The sequence below is a fragment of the Rhinoraja longicauda genome, chromosome 9 (genome assembly GCF_053455715.1).
Source record: "Rhinoraja longicauda isolate Sanriku21f chromosome 9, sRhiLon1.1, whole genome shotgun sequence".
Taxonomy (NCBI): Eukaryota; Metazoa; Chordata; class Chondrichthyes; order Rajiformes; family Arhynchobatidae; genus Rhinoraja; species Rhinoraja longicauda.
The window spans coordinates 39,674,348-39,696,587 of record NC_135961.1 but is presented as its reverse complement, the minus strand read 5'-3'; the positions used below and the strand labels follow the sequence as shown (position 1 = coordinate 39,696,587).

The 22,240-nt window shown below is 39.6% G+C and overlaps 1 protein-coding gene across 4 annotated transcripts in view; it reads right to left on the bottom strand.

Moving 5' to 3' along the window:
* Positions 1-1,141: 1,141 nt before the first annotated feature.
* The window catches only part of LOC144596637 (KH domain-containing RNA-binding protein QKI), a 339,874-nt gene continuing 318,775 nt past the window's right edge, over positions 1,142-22,240 (bottom strand). For 2 of the 4 annotated variants that reach the window (XR_013547640.1, XR_013547639.1), the window contains 3 exons: positions 20,288-20,584; positions 8,164-8,278; positions 1,142-5,442 (listed from right to left, as the gene is read on the bottom strand). Coding sequence is in view for 2 of the 4 variants with exons in the window: in XM_078405219.1 (XP_078261345.1) it covers positions 4,510-4,589; positions 20,288-20,584 (377 nt within the window). In the remaining 2 variants the exon portion in view is untranslated. The remainder of the gene's footprint in view (positions 5,443-8,163; positions 8,279-20,287; positions 20,585-22,240) is intronic. The other 2 variants (XM_078405219.1, XM_078405218.1) reach the window with 2 other exon arrangements.

The following is a 22,240-nucleotide window of genomic DNA, read 5'->3' as shown; positions in this document are numbered from 1 at the left end:
TTAGGTTGAGGGACATTCTGAACCTGCCGGGTCAAAGTCCTGAAAGGTTTCAACTTGGCATCTGTGTCCTGGAGGAGCACAAATGAACGGAACAAAACTAAAGTTTGGCCAAATTTGGAATATTGAAACTCGTTCAAAACTCCTTCACCGATGACATCACTGAGCAAAGGTTCATGCATGATGCATCATCACAGCACATAACATTCAAGGAACTTGTGACTTCAGCATGAGAAAAAAATGTTGTTCAAACTCCCACAGTTACTGCCTTTGTTAATAGCTATTCACAGACATCCATCTCCTGTCTCCTTGGCCTTCTTGCCGTTCATTAGGGAGGGTGACAAAATGATGATCACTGATGAACAGTGAGGGATGAATTGGACTTTATTGCTTTAGTATTATTCAGTGCAGGTTCCAAGACCTCACCATTCACCCAACCAGAAAAACTGAGTGGCTGAATAATTTTGTGGTGTGTGTGTGTGTGTGTGTGTTTTTTCATTGTTAGGCAGTAAGACGATCGGACAGTGCCCCAGCTTGCTGCACTGAAGACAGGCGAGCAAAGGCGGTCACCAGTTAATTGATCAGCAGGCAGGCATGGTCAGGTCATCATTGGGTGAAGAGTTCAGAGGTCAGAAGGTCATAGGTTAGTTGCCAGTGGCAGCTGGGTGGTTAGAAACAAAAAAAAGAGAAAAGAAAAAAAGATAGAGAAGAGATTAGTGTCAGCTGGTGACAAATGGATGACAACATGAAAAGCTAATCACAACTTCTAAAACAAGCACGGTAATACCGACATACTCATCGACACCTATTTTGTGGGATGCATTCAATCACGGCAGCTCTGGATCATGATTAAAAGCATAAGAAGAAGTCCATTCCCACAATTTGTTAACAGGAGAAAAACTAATGACTGATGGTTAGTAGCAGTCAATGGAAGAGTTCCGGAAACAGCGCGAGTGGCAGGTATCTGAATTTGCATGGAAACATCAGGTGTCCCTCAGTCAGTACACAGTTATCTGTACCTGACTGCTATTAAACATTTGTGTCTCTCCAACTATTATTGATGAAGGAAATTAACTGGTTATTGACAAAGTAAAAGTATTTATGAACTTCACACAACAAAAGTTAACAAACTATGGGGCAAAACCAAGTTGTTCAATAAAATTTTATTGCCTTTCATTTCTTCTATTTACAACAATATGAAATTCTTGGCCTCAAAATACAAGCAAATCTAAATTATACGACTAGCAGTGTAGGCTACATCATGGGAACTTGGAAGAGGCCAATTAATTTACTTTATCCAACATATTCCAGTTGAGTACTACTGTACACTTATAGGACAGTCTTGTATAAAATGCATTTGCATGTAAACACAAAAGAAGTCCTGCCGTTTTAAAAGTCTACATTTATAAAGCCCTAAAATATATCCAAAAATAGATGAATTTTCTACGGAACGCTATAATGCACATTTTAAACTACAAACAGCCCTCTTTTTTGAATTTCATTGCTAATACTCTGCAAATACAATAAAATCTGACATTTTCATATACATTCCTGCTTTATATTTTTATACTTTTTAAAAGAAGCCACCTGTAATACTATTTTCTTTGCAAAAAAATTAAAAATGGAGATGATTACAGTAAAACAAAAGTTCTCAAGTGGAAAATGATAAGTCACAGTGTTCTGGAATCATTCCGTTTCTCTTTAACTCTTCTCCCAATTCCCTCTAACCAACTTGGTCCACTTAAATATAAAATAAGACTTTTGTTCAACAGCTTAACATGTATCAAAGTTCTGAGGTTCCAAAATATTGTACTGTTGGCCACAAGACATAAACAGAGGAAATGAAATAAATTATTCAGTGCAAAGTCAATTTTGTGCCATTTTAGCAAGGTAAGGCCAGTGTAATGCTTAATAATAGCAATCCTTTTGATGGCCCATAGATTCGGCTGTATTTATTTCCCGTGTTATGGTCATGCTCTCTCATTTTTAGACCTCATCTTCTTTAGGATAAAAAGGAACAGATTACAGGATTGAAGAACAGCACATTTGCCCGTGTTAGTGGGTTAAAAAAAGAGTGCATTACCCACCAAGAGCCAATGCAAGGCCAGGGAGATGAAAGTGCCTGGAGTCAGACACTGATCCTGTCACAATATCCAAATACATTAGCAGCTGAGGTCATGATGAAACAAAACATAATACTATGATGCCTGTTCTTTCAATGTACGTTAAAACGAAGAACGGATTGATGCCTGTATAATCCCTTTACATTCAAGGACTCGCTTACTGTTGCAATTGTTTTTCTTCCCTAAAACTCAAGAAAATAAAATCCTTTGCAATAGTAATTTAAAGTATGTTGCAATGTGCTCAGGGAAAATGAAGCACATATATGTGTTTACTTGACTTATAAATTATACAGCCTGTAAGGACCAACAAAATGGGTATGATCTCTAATTAACCAATACACCCGCTACAGATCCTCTGCCCAGTCCAAGGGTCCTAACAGTACACACAGGTTCAGTAACCGTGCAACACAATGTGGAGTTTATTCCAATTGCTTCAGTCAGTCTATCTTGTTATCTGTACCAAATACATTACTGTAAAGTTACACTGCAGGGTAATTTTCATTTTCTTTGCTGTAAAGGTTGATGCAGTCATTAACCCATCACCTAATCTAAATAGTTAAGGGTAATACATCTAAATCAGCCGGAAAGTATTTTTTTCTCTGTTGCAAAATGCATACTTAAGAGACACGTAATCCTATGCAAAGGAAGGGAACCATCTATTTAAATGTATTATATCAAATATGGAAGTCCCTTAGACCTGGTTGGTAGACACTAGCTTTGAAAAGCTCATGAATAAATTAGGGGCCAAATTTAAAGAGATATGTTAGGCTCTCGGCACAACATGCAGATCTAAATGGGGCTTTCTAACGGTATGGATGATAGCTGTCATTTCTGGGAACTCTTTGATAATTTACAGAAATTACCTGAGCTCTGGTGTCTTGAAAATCTCTGGATTAAGTGCAAAAAAACCCTCCATTATGTAAAGTAGTGAGAGCTGCAGCATTATCAATGTCTTTTGCTTAAACCCAGTAACTGCAGGATTGTATCCTGACACAGCTTTTGATTCCTGGGTCTGGGTGCGAAGATGCAAGTTATTCTCCACATGCATGCTATTAAAACATCAGCACCACCCTCTCAGTATTGGGGATGCACAGCTGATTTAGCAGCTCATAAATCCAGTTGAGGCTTGTAGGCCTGTATAATCTATGGGGAAGCTAAATGCAAGAGGAAGTTGCCTTTTAGTTTAAAGATACGAGACACTGCAGAGACTGGAACCTTGAGCAAACCTTTAGACTGTTAATTTACTGATTGTGGCCAGATCCAGTTCCATATCATGTTAATCCTTTCACGCCACTGTTGCTCCTTCTTCCCTTCCTCTCACTTCCCTCTCCGACTCCCCAGTTAGACACGATCTCACTTAAAACTTAAAGTGCACTTATAAAATAGCACATTTCCCCACATAAAACTAAGGGGCCAGTTAATGGAAACAATTTGGATCCAGAAAATATATACATGGGAAAGCGGGGCTAAGGGGAGCAGTTCCATATGTTGTCATAAAAAGAAAGGTGACCAAATACTGATATTTCACTTGGTTTTGTGTTTAACCTTTCATTAAAAAAAAGGCAAGAATTTTAATTCCTGGGAGTTTGCTGAATGCCATGATATCTATAAAAACTAAGAAAATGGTGTGTTTGTGAGCCTAAATATATTAATAATTTATATGTTTTTCAACTGTTAGGTCTAAGGGCACATAATTATGGCAAGAGTCAGGCTGGGAAAATTAACACCGATCCCCTTTAAGACTTTCTGAGTGCATTATGGGGAGCAAATTCCAAAATAACTACAAAGATAAAATGTTGACCCGACTGTATAGGTATGATGGGTCCAATGCAGGTATAAAAAGTACATGGATGCCTCAAAAAGCATCAATAAGAATCAGGTACAATAGTGTATAAAATTCATATTCCACTGAAGATTATAAAGGCACAATTCAGAGTTTCTTCAATGAAAAGGATTTGGTCCTTTCAGAAGCATAGTTTGAAAAATATTTTTGGATTTGACTACTTTTAAAATAAATGAACACATTCTCCCTCCCTCTACCTGCCCTCCCCCACCCCCCAAATTAAACAAGCACAGGCCGTTAGAACATGTCCCTCAATGTTCATCAGTCTTACCAAGCAGGATAGGAACACTAATATTCTCTTTCTCCAGCCTCAAATACGTCTCTATCACCCCTGTCCAATGTGAGGAATTACATTCGGAAGTTCCAACAAAGCTTTGCCACAAAAATCTTCGGAGTCGTTGGGCACAGTGGTATTTGGTTGAATAAAAGTGGACAGAACTGGTCCTCAGAAAGTAGACCATTGGACAACCCCACTTGATGTGATTTTGCAAAGCAGCACCCTTTCAGTCAACATGTTTGACAAAAAACAAGAACTCCAGAACTAAACTAACCTCTGTCTATGGTCACAACCCTTTGATAAGGATGGACCCGCATATCACGCCTTCGAACTTTAGTAGCCACTGCACCTAGTTAAATTGCAACATTTGCAACACATGGTTAGAGGAATTTCCTAGGAAGTGATTGGTTAACATATTAATAGCATTTCAACAGCAGATCAAAGATGGATTTACATTAGAAAATACAGCAAGATAGCAGTTAAAAAACAGGTTAAGGCACAGCACCTTTATAACTCGAACTTTTTAAGCAGTAATTACTTAATTGAGTACAAACTGTGCATGTTAATATTGCATTCTGTTTCAAAAGGCATAGACTTAACCCACTGTCATTATCCACTTGTTAAAAATCCCACCATATGAAATGAGATTATTCAATTAGATCCAAGCACAATTAAGTTTTACTAGTCACATGATCAGTGGAGTGCACCTTGCAGAGAAATAAGTTTTAATTCATAACACTGAATCTATATTGACATCAGTACTTTTTAAAAAATAAAACCTCTACAAATTTAATTTTTTTTGCAGCAATTGCATGACCTACAAAATACACGCTTATCTCAGAAGCGACTAGCTACAAATTGCAATGAATTAGGTGATGTATAAAGCAAATACCCTACACCAAGCAGGCAATGAAATACACTGAATGTGCTTCCTCTGGGATAGATGGAACAAAATGATAGGAAGAGCACTAGGCCAGAATCATAACTAATTGACCCACTGGTTTCCAAATGTGATGCGTGCACACACGCACTCACACGTACACATAGACACGCACATAATGCTAGCATCTCACTGACAGTCGGGCCCGGCATATTTTGTCCATGGCTGCTGTGAAACTAAGCATTTGTTAAAGTTCAGATCTGATGAGGGTTTCAGTGACATGGGTCCTTGAATTCTTAGCCTTTCGTTGGGAATGCCATACCTAAAGGTAAAGAATGGAATTAGAATTAGTGTGATCCATTCCAGGTTTTACTGAGAGAAATGACAGGCAATTGTCAAAATGACCCTTTGAGTACCAGATGATCTCTGCAGGTTTTGAAAAACTTTTAAATGATTTTCCAACATCATCTTGTCAAATGATTTCTGGAAATTACATACAAAGTACATTTAAAGCAAAACAAGCATCTTAAAGAAAACTGCAGACATTTCTGGGGACTTCCAAATTTACCATTTAAGGGCAAATAGTTTTTTTGTAATTTGCTGGAATCCTACCCCTCTGATTCAAATGGGAGGTTGTTGACCTGACGTGTTAGATTTACATCTCTTTTCACAACTATTTCCCAACATGCTGAGTACTTTTAACATTTTCTGATTCTATTTCTAATTTTGGATAGCATAAACACCCACAGGCATTCTTCAGCTTGCGTATAATCGGATTTGGATCACACCTGACTTCAAGTGGGCATTGCAGTAATCCATTTCTATTTGCAGGTATTTTAAACCAGTATGTTGCAAGAATGGACACATGGGAAGGTATGTGTTTTTTAAGGCATAAATGTAAAGAAGATACACTTACAAATTCAAAAACATATGCACACACACACATACTACATAGTCATAATCTAATCAGAAAAAATGTTTCAACTACTGAATTGGAAAATGAATTTCCATTTTGCAGAAGTTTTCTTTATGCTGCAAGCAGGGATTAGTGATGAGGGGGATTGTTTAAAGTGCTAATTTAATGGTCAGTAACCATGTTTCCTAATTAAAATCTTTAATTTTCCATCCACTTTTAAAAATGGCTTTTAATTTGATTAATTCTTGATCAAAGATTTGGGGGTATGAGATGGAACAAATTTTGGAACGAGTTTTTGATTGTTCCACATTCAGGGACAAAGGTGAATAGAAGTTCTGAGGCTGTCAGATGCTCACATTTGTACTGTCACTTACTGACTTGGCAAGATGTGTGTGTAATATCATGTAATGTGCTGTTCCTGTTTCGCTTTGGTGAATCAAAGTTATCCTCCATGAAATGGCCAAGTGATTAGTACACAAAGATATATTCTACACATTCTTAATAAAATATATTAGTACAATTAAAGTTGGTTTGTTGGACTTAAGATATGTAAAATAATTGCCTGTGAAAAGTTCAGTTCAATAAAAGATCACTGTGAGTGAAATTTATGAGAAAAGGGTGTTGGCAAATGTCCAAAAGGCCACTGGGATCTCCACCACTAAGGAACAAGCAGAACACTTACTGGTCTATAAATTTGTCATACCTCAGGCCATTATTCAAGCACGTCAGGTTTGGAAACTGGGCACAAACCTCCAAATATCATCTAACCAGCAATCCAAACAGCGTTAAATGAGTTGATTTATACTGCCTATTTTAAAAAAACAACCCTTTCAACTTGCACTGTGCTGCGTCACCAGCACTTCTCCTCGATTCTGTCCTCAACTCTTCTTGAACCCATCACATTGACCTACCTAAATTTACATCACAGGAGTACGATGGCAAATTGCAACGGAAAGGAGCTGAGAAGTTGGCAATATAGGCCTTTCTTTATCAAACCCACCACCCTCGCAGTCCACCTGCATGCATTGACCTAACTAGTGTCGAAATCCATAACAATACTGTGAGTGAGAAGGACTATTCTTCCCTACTCCAGGATATGCTCTTCTTTCATGGCTGCTGCAGCTACTTCACTGAGAAGCTTTGCCTTTGGAGAATGAAAGTGGATTTGCTGCTGGTCTCTCGTGAAGGATAGATCTCCAAATTCCAGTTATCAGTCAGATCCACCTGATCTAACTTCACATATATATATGCTTGCCAGTTATCTGAGTGCATCACTGTATAGATATTGTACCTATCACATCAGTTTTGTTTCTTTATCTACTTGCAAATTTATTTTCTTGATATTATTATGGTTGATAGGATGTCGTTCATAATGTGAACTGGTTCTACAAAATACCTAGATTTTTTTTAAAGTAATGTACACAGAATTCTATTGAATTTAGTGCATCCACTACTATAATAAAATTCCATATCATAAGATTTCCATAATTTACAATTTTCCTATTTTTATTTTTCCTATAAAGTAAAAAGGAATTTAACGTTTTTGTTTAAGTTATGAAGCTTGAGTAATGAGGGAAGGATTTATATGTCTAATTTGATGATCAGAACTGAAAGACGATGGTGCATTTGGTTGCATAAAATGCTTGAGGCAATAATAATTGCAATTTGTATGGGAAGCATGAACTCTATACTGTAAATATATATGGTTCTATGGATTATGGGCTAAGAAAATACATTAACCTTTTCCGTACTAAGAAACATTTCAAAGAGTAAAATATATTAGGCCAGATCTTACTGGCCTAGTTGCCTGCCTGCAATCACCACCTAATTCTCCCCATCACGTCCAAATACAGAAGACCTTTTTTGTAGCCTAAAGTATCTCAGATTCCAGTGTTGCGATGTGGCTGATGGCAGATTTCCAGCTGTGCAGAGAGAAAGCACTGCCCACAAAGCTTTAGCCGATGAAAAGGTTGAGGGGGGTTTTAATAGTTTTTAAACGAGTCTAACATTTAATTTTTTTTAAATTGAACAAAGTAATTAAAAATGTTCTTTTCAAAATGCAAGGTGTAATTCACAAAACACAAATAATGAAAACTATTAACCACAAATAATTAAAAATAAACTTGCCTTTCACTCTGCCACCTAATGCACTTGCACAGAGGTCCCAGACTTACTGCAGGTTAAATGGGTAAGCCCTCGCCGTTCTGAATGGAACCACCAGCATTGACCAGCCCAATATAAGCTATGTTTAAAAAGGGGGCAAAAGGTTGTTTAAAATAGCATGCTGATTCTATTTTCACTATTACCAGATATTATTGATGGTTCCATTGGACAGTATCTTTTCCTGCCTTTCTGGCCCATACAACATTGTCCTCGTGACAGCATTAGTGAGAAATTTACTGAGAAATTTGTTGGGAATAGGGAAATATCTTTGTCATTGCAGTGGTACCAAGCCAGAGTTTGACAAATGCATTTCCCTGTTCCTAACAACTTTCTCAGTGAATTAATTTCACTGGAATTCAATCATTTACGAGAATGAGCCTGCACATTTTAAAATCATTGCAGAGTCGAACAGTTTTAGCCCCCCCACCCCCAACAGAGTAATAATGAAACCAAAAATCTGAAGCCTATGCATTTGCCATGGCAGTTTCTTCTTAGTGAATGTGGTGGAAAACTACTCACCTTAATGCAAGTGTCAAGTCTAATTACATAGATGTACAAAATAAATCAAAGCAATTGTTTTCTGCCTTTTAATGCTGTCTTTTTTATCCCAGTTAATAAAGAGGCATCCGTGATTATATATTTAGAAGTAATACTTCATTTCCTTCCCTCAAAGGAATGCTGCCACAATGGAAGTAGTATTTATCTACATCAGTCACGGTTCACTCACACAGTCTGTATTTGTGAACATGTTAATGATCAGGCCCAAAGCTAGAGAAACTTAGGAAATGGAAATTTCTGCACAACTTTTCATTACGATTTTCTTACTATTCTGTTTCTGTGACACTCACTTGCTAGAGAAGTAGAGAAAGTGATGGATCGTGTAAACTGTGTGGTGAAGTTGAGTGTGAGGTTCAAATCTGCAGCTGAAACTGCAGAACAAGATCTTGTCAAGCAAGTAAATATATGCCAGCGGATATGCCAGCATCACAGACAGAAACAAGCCGCAATTAAACTGGAATTCTTCTGTTCAGAGAACAGCCAAATAAACTTTGAGTGACAGATGGATTCCTAACCAATGCACGAGTTTGAAGGTGGCAATTTGTTTATTCCTGGGAGTTGACCTTCAACTAGAATTTTAGAAATTCAAGAAATTGTACTCTGCTAATTTCTGGATGGAGAAATTGTTGCACAAACAATTGTACTTAAACATGGGTTTTTATATGTTATATATTAGATTGTATTTTGAGGTTTTTAGCTACTGATACTTTAAACTATAGTGCACATTTTTGAGAGATGTGAGCTATGATATGAAAGCTTTATGTGTTGACAGATGAATAACATAAGAAACAAAAATATGCAAGAAATGGAACAGCACAAGAAACTTAAAAACACTTTGAAGTACGTGCCTTGATTTGCTTTTCCATGACAGTGTGCCACAATCCACCCACAGGAATATGTTGCACCAGGTACCTTCTGATTTACAGCATTTAGCTAAACAAAGTGTGTTCATGGAAAATATCCATTTCACAAGTCGAGGAATGGCCGGAATGTTCCAAAATGAAGCAGATTAAAAAGTAAGCTTCAATAGTCATCACTTCTCTGGAAAACCCAGAGTGAAAACAAAGAAATCCTCTAGTTGGGACACTATACTCTGCTTTGGTGCACTCAAGTTCCTCCCACATTGCTATAACTTAACGGGCAATCTCTAGTTGTTGACAGAAACAGATCAGTTCTAGTATTATGACATGTGTTGCCCATTAATCTCTGAGCAACTTAATGTTGTATCAAAAGAAGGTATTTGAGAAATGATGAAATAATTGGTTTAAATTCATTTTGATCTGCTGCCTGGCTATTGGAAAGAACATGAAGCAGGATTTTAAAATGGACAAACTGGTAGCTCAGGTACCAGAGCATCTGAAATAATTTTCAAGGAGAAACACTTTAATAAGCTAAGGCATGCCCATGGTGCCTTGTCCTTTAACACAGACAATAGATTTTTGGTTGGGCTTTCTGCAAACAAATATTGATAAAGAAGAATGTTGGAGTCCCTGGTCTCCACAGACAGAATTAAAACATTTGATTAAATCAATAAACTGTCTTCTACTGCTGAAAAATGAGTATCTGGGGTCACAGTCACCTCGGCAGCTTTGTGTTTTGTACTATCGCCATTCAACAAAGTAAAAATGATATCAATATTTCACAGATTTAGTTTAGTTTACAAATACAGCATGGAAACAGGCCCTTTGGCCCTGCAAATACATGCCAACCATCGATCATCTCAGATACTTTCTCATCCACTCCCTATACATTAGGGGCAATTTTCAGAGGCCAATTAGCCTACAAATCTTTGGTATATGGGGGGAAAATTGAGTACCTGGAGGAAACCCATGCAGTCACTAGGAGAACGTGTAAACTCCACACACTGACAGCACCCGAGGTCAGGATCGATCCCAGGTCCTTGGGGGTGTGGGGAAGCAGCTCCCTCAGCTGAACCACTGTGCTGCTCTTATTAACAAGCTGAGAATATTGGCACAAAGTGTGTGGTCAGTGGTAAGATATCTGCACTCACTTCATATCTAAGAAGAAGGATTGCAATTATCCTTTTGTGGGTCTCCTGAGGTTAACTTTGTAAATAATCCCAATTTCAACCACAGTAATGTAGACCTATGGTTGGCAAGAGCATTCTATTGACAAATCCTGCCTCGTGGGAAGAAAGATGTGAGTGAATGCATGGGACAAAGTAAGCCTTGCTCAAGAAAATGTTATGAAACAAAAACATTTAACACTGGCAAAGCCTGAGCAAGATCATCTCATCCTTCCCTCATTCTTCCAAACTCCACCGGATACAATCTTAGCTTGTCCAAGCTCTCCTCACAAGATAACCCACCCTTTCCAGTGATGTGGTGGTTCTGTTGTTTTGCTTTGTGAATCAGCTGGGTATTTCGAACTGATAATGATGGTCCCTGAGCTTGCATAGAACCTATAGGTTGAAATGGTTTAGATTTATTATGGTTACGTGTACTGAGGTACAGTGAAAAGCTTTGAATCACATCGTATCCAATCAAATAATACTATACAGAAATACAATGGCTAACTGAAGTACAACTTCTCGATGTTGGGGGAGTCCCGAACCAGGGGCCACAGTTTAAGAAAAAGGGGTTGGCCATTTAGAACAGAGATGAGGAAAAACTTTTTCACTCAGAGAGTTGTGAAGCTGTGGAACTCTCTGCCTCAGAAGGCAGTGGAGGCCAATTCCCTGGATGCTTTCAAGGGAGAGTTAGATAGAGCTCTTAATGATAGCAGTCAAGGGATATGGGGAGAACGCATGATCGGGGTACTGAAAGTGGATGATCAGCCATGATCACGGTGAATGGCGGTGCTGGCTCGAAGGGCTGAATGGCCCATTCCTGCATCTATTGTCTACAATAGGTAGAGCAAAGGCTCAAATAAAACTACACTCGATAGAGCAAAAGGGAAGAAACAGGGTGAAAAATATTCTTCTCAGCATTGTAACACATGAGTTTCATAAACAAGGACCAATGTACACAATGAGGTAAAGATGAATCGGACAGTACCCTAGCTTTTGGAAGGGCCATTCTTCTTCTAAGTCATAAGGAAGAATGAAAAAAGACTCGTGCAAACATAATAGGGAATCCAAAACTATTGTCTGGACACATGAATACGATAAACAATAAGTCTACTCATGGAAGCTGAGGACATGATCAAGGTACTAAATGAGTACTTCACAGTCTTCACAAGGAAGATGATATTGACAAAACATCGGCAAAGGAAGATGTGATCAAAATACTGGATGGGCCACAAACTGATAAACAGCTCGAATATAAACTGTCAGGAATAGCAATCATACAGGCAGATTCAACTGCAGGGTTATGGGGAGAGGGGAAAAGGCCATTTGTCTTTATAAAGGCCAATAAGGACAACAGGCCAAATGGCTTCCTTCTGTGTGGTAACCATTCTGTGAATCTGAAAAATGGTTATACCCAATGGACAACCTCTTCTTATGAAGGGATCTGACCATGAAGAGATCTACCCCATTAAGCTCATCAGTATCTATTGCTTCAATAGGATCTCTTTTTGGGATAGCACCAGTCACCACATAATGGATACAAGATGGTGCCGAAGCCAGGCGACTCTTTGTGCTGGTCCAAGAAGGGGTTCTGCTATAAATCATTACAAATCGCTCCACTCTTAAAACTTTAGTTCTGTACACTGTGGATTACTTGATTGTAATCATGTATAGTCTTTTCGTTGACTGGATTTTGCTGTTAGCACGCAACAAAAAAGCTTTTCATTGTACCCCCTTCGTACACGACACTAATAATAAACAAAACATTTGCCGACCTGTGTGCCCACATCTGTGGACACAATATGCAATGACCTGTTGGAGCCACATAATGGCCGTCTCCTGCAGGCACCTACTGTTTGAAGACAAATCTAATCTAAAAGAGTCCCATTATTTGAAGTAGCAATCCTCAACGTTGGGACCCACAGGTAAAATTCTAGCCTTCTCATAGAACTTGAGGTCTGAGGGATTTTGTGCCGATTATGTGTGTACAGGGCCCAGGATTCTCAGTTCCGCTTGTTGTGTGCATTAAATATCGCCACTACCCGTCCTCCCATCTGCCTTGATGAAAGCCAATTCAACGCACATTTTTCACTGCAGAAATTCTAACCCGACATATTTATGCCTCCCTCCGCAATGATCATGCATCGATCTCTACAGCATGGTGCATTCAGCTTCCAAAGGCTATTGTAAAGTGCCTAGTGCAGGTGCAGCAAAAAACTGCTCTTCAATAAATCTTTTACTGCAGAATTATTGCAATATTTTGAAATAGTATATACATAGCTGGTAATCTGGTAATTTGGCAAACTGTGAAACTTAGTTAAACTATTTCGTTTTAGAATGGATGTTATAAAACCATGTTTAGTTATCTTATAGGGGCCAATTGATATTACAATTAATCATATTCAGAGGTTAGAAGCTAAGCAATGAAATGGCAGTATGGGGCTACTGATCTGATCGATGCACGGAATATAAGTACAGACCACACCTGGTATCACAAATAGCAAGTCCAGCACCAAACATTTTGGATACAATCAAAATGGCAAAGCTAATGCAATCAGAAATGTGGCTATTAAACTTTTTTTTCAAAAACATTTCATTGCTAGAACATGGTCTGGAAATTAAGTTGCGTTCTGTTTTTACTGGTGTTGCAAGTGAAAATTGATTTCTCCTTCAGTGAAACCTGATAATTGTAATTTCCTGTCACTATGGAAATTGAACCAGGCACAGTTGGAAGCGAGTCACTCTTGCATCCCAAGCACGATTCCCAGAGGAAAACCTGGACCTCTGCACCAGAAGCAACCATCAATGGGCAAGACATCTTGGTGTGCCACCGCAGGATGGCTGCCAGGTGTCAGGTAAGTCAATACCTACCAAAATCCTTCAGCTCAACTCCGGCTGCACTAATCCCCTCACCGTCCACTTAACCCCCCCTCATGACATTCATGGACCTCACATCCACAGACCAATGTACCACTTCTCCCATTGCACAAACCTTTCTGACATTCTGTATGCAAGACACAAACGATCCTGAAGCCCAGCCTTGAGCAGGCAGTGTAAAACTTGGAAAATAAATAGCAGGTGATGGTTTTGCCATTCGCCTGCTTTTGTGACAGATGCTGCAGGAATAGGATGTGCTGTAGATATAACTGATGCAAGCACTACATTTTGTAATTCTTGGGACTTTTGTGATGTAAGGTCAAACCTGGACAACTGTGCACAGTTTGAGTCTCATCCATTAAGAAAGTGTATAGTAGCATTGGAGTCGTCCAAAAGAGATTCACCAACCTAATTTCTGGCATAAGGACTATCCTATCAAAACAAGCTGGACAGGTTGGATCTGTGTTCTTTGAAGTTTAGAAGAAGCGTAATCTTATTGAAGCATGAAAGTACTAAAGGGCTTATATATTGACAGGTTACATGTTGAGATGCTTTCATCAGTGGGAGAGTGACAAATGAAGGGGTGTAGTTTCAAGATAAGAAGCTGGTCATTTAAAACTGAGGTACGGAAATTTTTTTTCTGGATTTCTGGATTTCTGTACCCCAGAGTAGCTCACTAGAAACGGTTTAAGCTCATTAGAAACATTTAAAGTGGAGGTGGATATATTTCTGAAAGTCCAGGAGATTGGGGCCATGGAAATCTGGCAGAGAAGGAGTTGCGGCCTGGGGCAGATACGCCATGATCCTGTTGGCTGATGGAGCAGAGTGAAGGGCCAAGTGGCCTACTGCTGCTCCGATTTTCTTGCTGTCACTCTTGTGATTATTTTCAGCCTATATCTGAATGTTCACAGATTTACTTAGGTTTTGGTTGCTTCATTTGCCGAGGAATTGTGAATAGAACTGAACATAATGCAACTGTCAGCTAAAATTCCTACTTCTCATCCTGTGCAAGAAGACCACGGATGGAAAGCTAGAGATGACTAGGTCTCCTGAGGAACACCTGAAGTAATATTCAGAAGCTGAATAATTGGCGTCCAACATCCGCAACTATCTTCCTTTGTGTGAGGTACCACCCAATCTCTGGAATGTTTTTCCTTTGACACCGACTGACATGAGCTTTACACACTCAGTCAAATGCTGCCTTGGTTCAATGGTCGTCACTCACACCTCACCTAGTTCTTACGTTCATAAGTCATAGTAGCAGAATTAGGAGATTTGGCCCATTGAGTCGGCTCCGTCTCATGGCTGATCTAGCTATCGCTCTCAACGTCATTCTCCCGCCTTCTCCCTGTAACCTTTGACACTCTTACTAATCAAGAACATGTTAATCTCTGCTTTAAAAATACCCAAAGACTTGGCCTCCATGGTCATCTGTAGCAATGAATTCCACAGATTCACCACCCTCTGGCTAAATAAACTTCTGTTCATCTTTCTAAAGATGCATCCATTTATTCTGAGGCTGTGACCTCTGGTGCTAGACTCTCCCACTAGTGGAAACATCCTCTCCATATCCACTCTGTCCAGGCTTTTCATTATATGATAACTTTCTATGAGATCCCCACTAATCCTGTTACACTCCAGTGATTAAAGGCCCAGAGCCATCAAACCCACATCATACGTTAACCTAATCATCCCTGGGATCATTCTCATAAACCTCCTCTGGACCCTATCCAATGCCAGCACACCCCTCCTCAGATATGGGGCCCAAATGGAGGGGCTAACCATAGGAAATATTTCCATAGGAAATATGGGCTAACCTCTAGAATTTAGCTCTTGGGTCCAGGTTTGGACCAAAGTCATGAACAGGTCAGGAGCAGAACCTGGCAAAACCCAAAGTGGGCATCAATGCTTAGGTGCTTCTTGACAGCATTGTCGATGATAGCTTCCATCACTTGCTGATCATTGAGAGTAGGCTGATTAGAAAGGTTGGATTTGTCTTGTCCTTGGTGAACAGACACAAAGTGCTGGAGTAACTCAGTGGGTCAGGCAGCATCTCTAGAGAACATGGAAGGTGAAATTTTGGGTTGGACCCTTCTTTGTTCTCTCTAGACAATCCATTTTATTGTCATGACAACATTGTGATTGAATTGAAAATAGAGCAGCGGCTAGTTTTGGAGTGCAGATCTTCAGAACTACAACTGGGATGTTGCCTGGTCCCATGTTCTCAGATATTTCTTGATATCACCTTGAGTGAATCATATTGGCCAGATACTAGCCTGTAATGTTGGGATTCTTCAGAGATTACCAAGAGGGAACCTATTCCACGCTTCTGTCTGGACATGGCTGTGAATGCTTCAGGCTTGGCCTCCATGGTAGGCTGCTCCGTTGTTGAGGTTGAGGATATACCGGAGCATGCCCCCCCTCCTGGTAGATTTTTCATTGTCCACGACAACATGAATATTCTTATAAGCGTTGTTCAACATGGAGGAGTATTGAGGGAGGATGGGTAGATGATGGTCAGGAGATTTCTTTGTCCAAATTTACCCTAACACCATAAGACTTTATGGGATATGGTTTGTTCATGGACCATTGTTGAGGATGACAAGAGTTACTCTCACGATCTAACAACTGTGCATCCACCTATGATGGGTGTGTCATCATCATCATCATATATATACAGCCGGAAACAGGCCTTTTCGGCCCTCCAAGTCCGTGCCGCCCAGCGATCCCCGTACATTAACACTATCCTACACCCACTAGGGACAATTTTTACATTTACCCAGCCAATTAACCTACATACCTGTACGTCTTTGGAGTGTGGGAGGAAACCGAAGATCTCGGAGAAAACCCACGCAGGTCACGGGGAGAACGTACAAACTCCTTACAGTGCAGCACCCGTAGTCAGGATCGAACCTGAGTCTCCGGCGCTGCATTCGCTGTAAAGCAGCAACTCTACCGCTGCGCTACCGTACCGCTACCGTGTCCTTGTGGGACTGGACATACTTGAGGATTTTGGTGGAGGAGTCGGGCACTGTCTATAAGGTATGCACTCTCACAGGTACTATCACAACATTTAAAAAACATTTGGACAGGTACATGTATCGGATAAGCTTAGAGAGATGAGCCAAACACAGGCAGGTGGTACTAGTGTAAGTGGGACATGTTGGTTGGCGTGGACAAGTTGGGTCGAAGAGCCGTTTTCCATGCTGTTTGACTTTATGATTTGACAAGTGCCACCATGCCAAGCTACTGTACAATAAGTCTGTGGAACCGGTCTCCCAATTTAAACATTAGCTCTCATACAATTTAGACACCAGGTCCCATATGTTTGCGAGTAGAACTTTGCAAGGTTGACTGGGCTGGGTGTCACTGCCATGTCAGAATTTGGTGCTGAGGGCAACGCCAGGTGATATGTCTTGTTTATTTCACTCTGTGTTAGAATGTAACAGTAATGGGGCAATAAAGTGGCTTGCTGGACAGTTAAAGGTCAATCTCATAGAACAGAGATCAGCGCAGCACAGGAACTGGCCCTTTGGACCACAATGCCTGTGATGCCAGGTTAAACTAATCTCCCCTACCTGCACATGATCCGTATCCCTCCCTTCACTGTATATTCATGTGCCCATGTAAAAGCCTCTTAAACATTGCTATTGTATCTGCCTCCGCCACAAAGCCTGGCAGCGTGTTCCAGGCACCCCCCACCCTCTGTGTAAAAACCTTGCTCCATACATCACCTTTAAAATTTGTTCAAGAGGAGGACCTGAAATTACGTACCAGGTCAGGATGGCAAATCTGCTCTGTGAAGGACTTTGGTGAACCTAATGGGTTAATGATCCTGTACCTCTCTCAGGTTGCCCTTCAGCCTCTCACGCTCCACAGATAACAATCCAACAAGGTAGCTGAGAGTCAATCGTATTGATGTGGATCTAGAGTACTCAATAGGTTAGGTGGCTGATTTCCTTCATTGCAGGACATTAATGAATCAGATGCTTTAATGTGTCGGAAAATAACTGCAGATGCTGGTTCAAATTGAAGGTATCACAAAATGCTGTAGTAACTCAGCGGGTCAGGCAGCATCTCAGGAGAGAAGGAATGGGTGACGTTTCGGGTCGAGGCCCTTCTTCAGACTGATTGATGCTTTAATGATAAGTCTAGTTGTTTCATGATCAGAGTTACTGGAATTAGCTTACTTTTTCTCAGTTATTTAATAAACACATTTAAATTCAAGTTGCTTTGATGAGATAATGTCTCTGGTTCATTAGTGAAGATCTCTGGGTAAACTTAACTGACTATTCTACTTCCCTCTGTATAAAGTAAAGACAAGATATAAAATAACTAAACCTCAGATGTAAGTATTAAATAAATGGCTATAAATTTCTCAGACCAATGTCCATCCTAACCATTCATAAAGTTAATCATTCATAGGATCGGGTCAGTTTTTATAATTTTCTTTTAGGTCCTTATGCCAATCTTGCATTTATATGGATTGAATGCTGGTACAATAATTGTAACCAGCAGTACGAATGATGCAGACTAAGTTATCAATTTGTCCAATTCTATGCAGCAGATCCATTTGCCAATGTTCCTGTTAAAAGCCGTTTGGCTTTATCCTGCAGCAGAAATGGCCTTGTGTGAATGCCTCTTTACAGAAGTGAAGGTATTATGTCAACTCTGTCATGTTAGACAGGCAATGCCTTTCTTTGACATTGCTATGGGAAGACCTGACAGTCAATGGTTGTGCTTTTCTAACATTGTGAGAAAAAGATTATATCAGAAATTTAAATTGCACCATTTGTATTTTTTGGTTAGCTATTAACAAAGAAATGTTAGGTATATCATTATGTGGATTGAACCTCAGTAACAACACATTTCAAGTTTCATTACAGTGCAGTCAGAAAGGTCTTAAGAACAAGAGTTGGCTCTTCAGACCCATCAGGCTTGTTCACCATTGAATTAGATCATGGCTGATTGTATTTTAACCACATTCCACATTTGTAACCCGTAGCTTTGCTGAATAAAAACAAAACTGGTAATCACCCTTTCAAAGTTTCAATTGATCTAGTGAACAGTGTTGGGGGATAGAGTTACTGATTTTGATAGTAATCGTACCTGATTGGCTTTACTCTGATTTTCAGATTATGAGCTTTGTTTTGGACTCTCTTACCAGAAAAAGGAAGTTTCATAAAAGTAACCCATCTCGCCCCTTGAGTCTGATCCAACATTCATTAACGTCATGGCTGATCCAGAATTCTAAAGTACTGAGTGAACACAACTGAATCTCTGATGCAGAGAATTCTAAAGATTCACCATCCTCTGAGTGAACAAAGCAGTTCCACACAGCTGACCCTTATTCTCAACATGTGCCACTGGCCCTAGATTCCTCATTCAGGGAAAACACCTACTGTACATCTAATAGAACATACAAGAGTACAGTGCAGGAATAGGCCCATCGGCCCACAACGGCCATGCTGAAAAAGATACCGTTAAACATCTCCTCGGCCTGGACTTGATTCATATCCCTCCTTTTTCTGCATTGCCATGTGTTTATCTAAAATCCTCAAATGCCACTATCGTACTTGCCTTTACCACCACCCCTGCCAGCGTGTTCCAGACACCCACCACACTCTGTGTAAAACAAAACTTGTCCCATACATTCTTAAACTTTGCCTCTTTCACCTTACAGCAATCTAATATTTGATATTTCCATCCGGGAAAAAGGTTCTGATTGTTTACCCAATCCATGCCAAATTATAGAAGTTTATATTACCAGCCCGTATACTATCTTAACCTTTATTAAAATCAATTTCTTGATCATCTTTTGCTAATTTTTCTCACAATTCTCAGACCAAATGAGACATCTGGCAACTTTGTATGTCTGGAAACACAAGCAAATGAAAACACTGGAATTTTGGGCAAAACACAAAGTGCTGGAGGAACTCATCAAGTCAGGCAGCATCTTTGAAAGGCCAAGTCTATAGCTAATTTGCTTTTCTTACACTATTCAGAATAAATAACTAAAGACATGAAGACCTTTAGGACTAAACCAGCCGGAGAGACAAGATGATGGGACTGTAACATCGTCATGATTAAGAGCAAGTGAGGGATGGCTTTGCCCGTATTTGTGTGTGTATACGACACCTCTGATCTGTTTTATTTAACTTAAACACATTATGAAATTGTAGACACAAGGAACTGCAGATGCCGTTTACAAAAAAAAGACACAATGTGCTAGAGTATCTCAGCGTGTCAGGCAGCATCTCTGGAGAACATGGATAGGTGACATTTCAGGGCGGGACACTTCTTCAGACTGAATTGAGTTCAAATTTGAAGAAGGGTCCCGACCCGAAATGTCACCTATCCATGTTCTCCAGAAATGCTGCCTGACACATTGAGTTACTCCAGTACTTTGTATCTATTTTTATGAAATTATAAACCATGTTATGAAGTACACATTACAGTCCTTGCTAACAATTGTAATTTCAAAAGGTTAACTCAATTGGCCTTGAATATTACAATCACTTAAAAGTCTCAAGCTTCAGTAAAATGAAATGAGCCTTAACTCGCTCAAACAGGCTAGGATGTTAAACATGTTGTGAAACAGTCACACCTGAAAAGGCTCCTTACCTAAAACTCCGCTTGGCTCAATGGGATACTCCAGGATGGAAGTAGCTGGTGCCAGTGTGTAAGGATAGTCGTAAGGAGTATAGATTAGACCGGCTTCAGGTGCGGGAGGCACTAATGCAGTTGGATGTGGGGATCCATTAGACATGACTGTTGCTGTCTGAATTTGTCTAATTAGAGGCATGATAGTTGGACCAGCTGCCGTGGAGGCTCGCAAACCAGCTGGTGGAAGAACCGACGTGGGCCCTGTAATGATCCGTGGAGCTTGGGCTGTCGCTGCAAGAGAAAAGGCAAGGGCAGCTATAGCAAGCAAAGAAAATGTACAGAGGTGGTGTGGAGAGAATAGTGTGTGTGAGAAAGAAGAAAATGGGAAACAGGGGAAGCAAAAAAAGCAGGAGGAATGAAAGAAAAATTACGTAATCATTAGTACGAGCAATGGTAATTTGCAATGCTAAAGCACACTACTAAGTTAAACAAAACAAACACACTTCCAAAAAAACCCAAATCACATTAAATACACAAACTGAACAACTCAGAAATAGCCGGTTTTAAATGAAAGTATAAACTGACTAATATATTTGAAGTTCTTCTGCATAACACTTATAAAAAAGCCCAACATTTATTACATATTCGAATTTTATCCAAGTGAACACTCAACATTCGAGATTCCCATAACAGTACATTATATGCTGCCCCTCTAACCAACCCCATGTATATGCCACTACTTGAAAACATCCTGGACAACATTTCTCTCTCGAACATCCAGAAAAGTTGATATGTTCATTTAGATTATTGCTATATTCCAAAAGCACATCACTGTAAAACACTTAGGGAAATCATAACATGGAGATGGGTATATAGATACAAATCTCTCCATTATTTGGGAATGCATATTGGAGACATTTCTTGCCCATGTTGAGCCTACCATGTAGGTCATTATCCAATAGATTTTACGGTCCACATTACAATGTGTATTTTCTGCATTGTAGCAGTGGGAATATTGCTGATTTAAGTGAATGGTAGGATACATTTTGATTTCACCAGGGAATTGTTATCACAGTCACAGTGAATGTTGCCATTCTATGCCATAAAACATCCATGCTTTTCAAACATATGATTGGAAAAGCTTGGTAAATGTTGGGGGAGTCCAGAACAAGGGGCCACAGTTTGAGAATAAGGGGTAGGCCATTTAGAACGGAGATGAGGAAGAACTTTTTCAGTCAGAGGGTGGTGAAGGTGTGGAATTCTCTGCCTCAGAAGGCAGTGGAGGCCAGTTCGTTGGATGCTTTCAAGAGAGAGCTGGATAGAGCTCTTAAGGATAGCGGAGTGAGGGGGTATGGGGAGAAGGCAGGAACGGGGTACTGATTGAGAGTGATCAGCCATGATCGCATTGAATGGCGGTGCTGGCTCGAAGGGCTGAATGGCCTACTCCTGCACCTATTGTCTATTGTCTATTGTCTATTGTAATGTGTCCAGTTTTTTTAAAACCCTTTTTCTGAAGTAAGCTAGCCAGATTTCAAAAATATAAGTAAATCCAATTACAACTACCTTCAAAATGCCAAAGATCTAAACATGTTAAATGTTAAATTAAAAGAGGATATTTTAAAATCAACGGTTGCTGGAAAAGAAATGAATGGACATGATTGATTTTTAGCACCCTCTTTTAAGTCGCAGCAAGTTGCTGGATGTTTGGTATACTCGGGTTTCTGCAGTTTACACAAATTCCGATATTTAGCTGATATTTTTTGTTTGAGATAGAGAAATCAAGGAAAATTAAAAGTATGTTTATCTAGCGCTCTTAAAAGCTTACTAATGACAGTTTACAAAATGTAAACCTTTTGGAAATGATGTCGAAGGACGGGGAAAAAATTCTAAAGAAATGTATTTGCATTCCAGAGAGAATTGAAGATTTGTATTAAAAATATCTTGGTAATTACATCAGTAATTTGGTCAAGA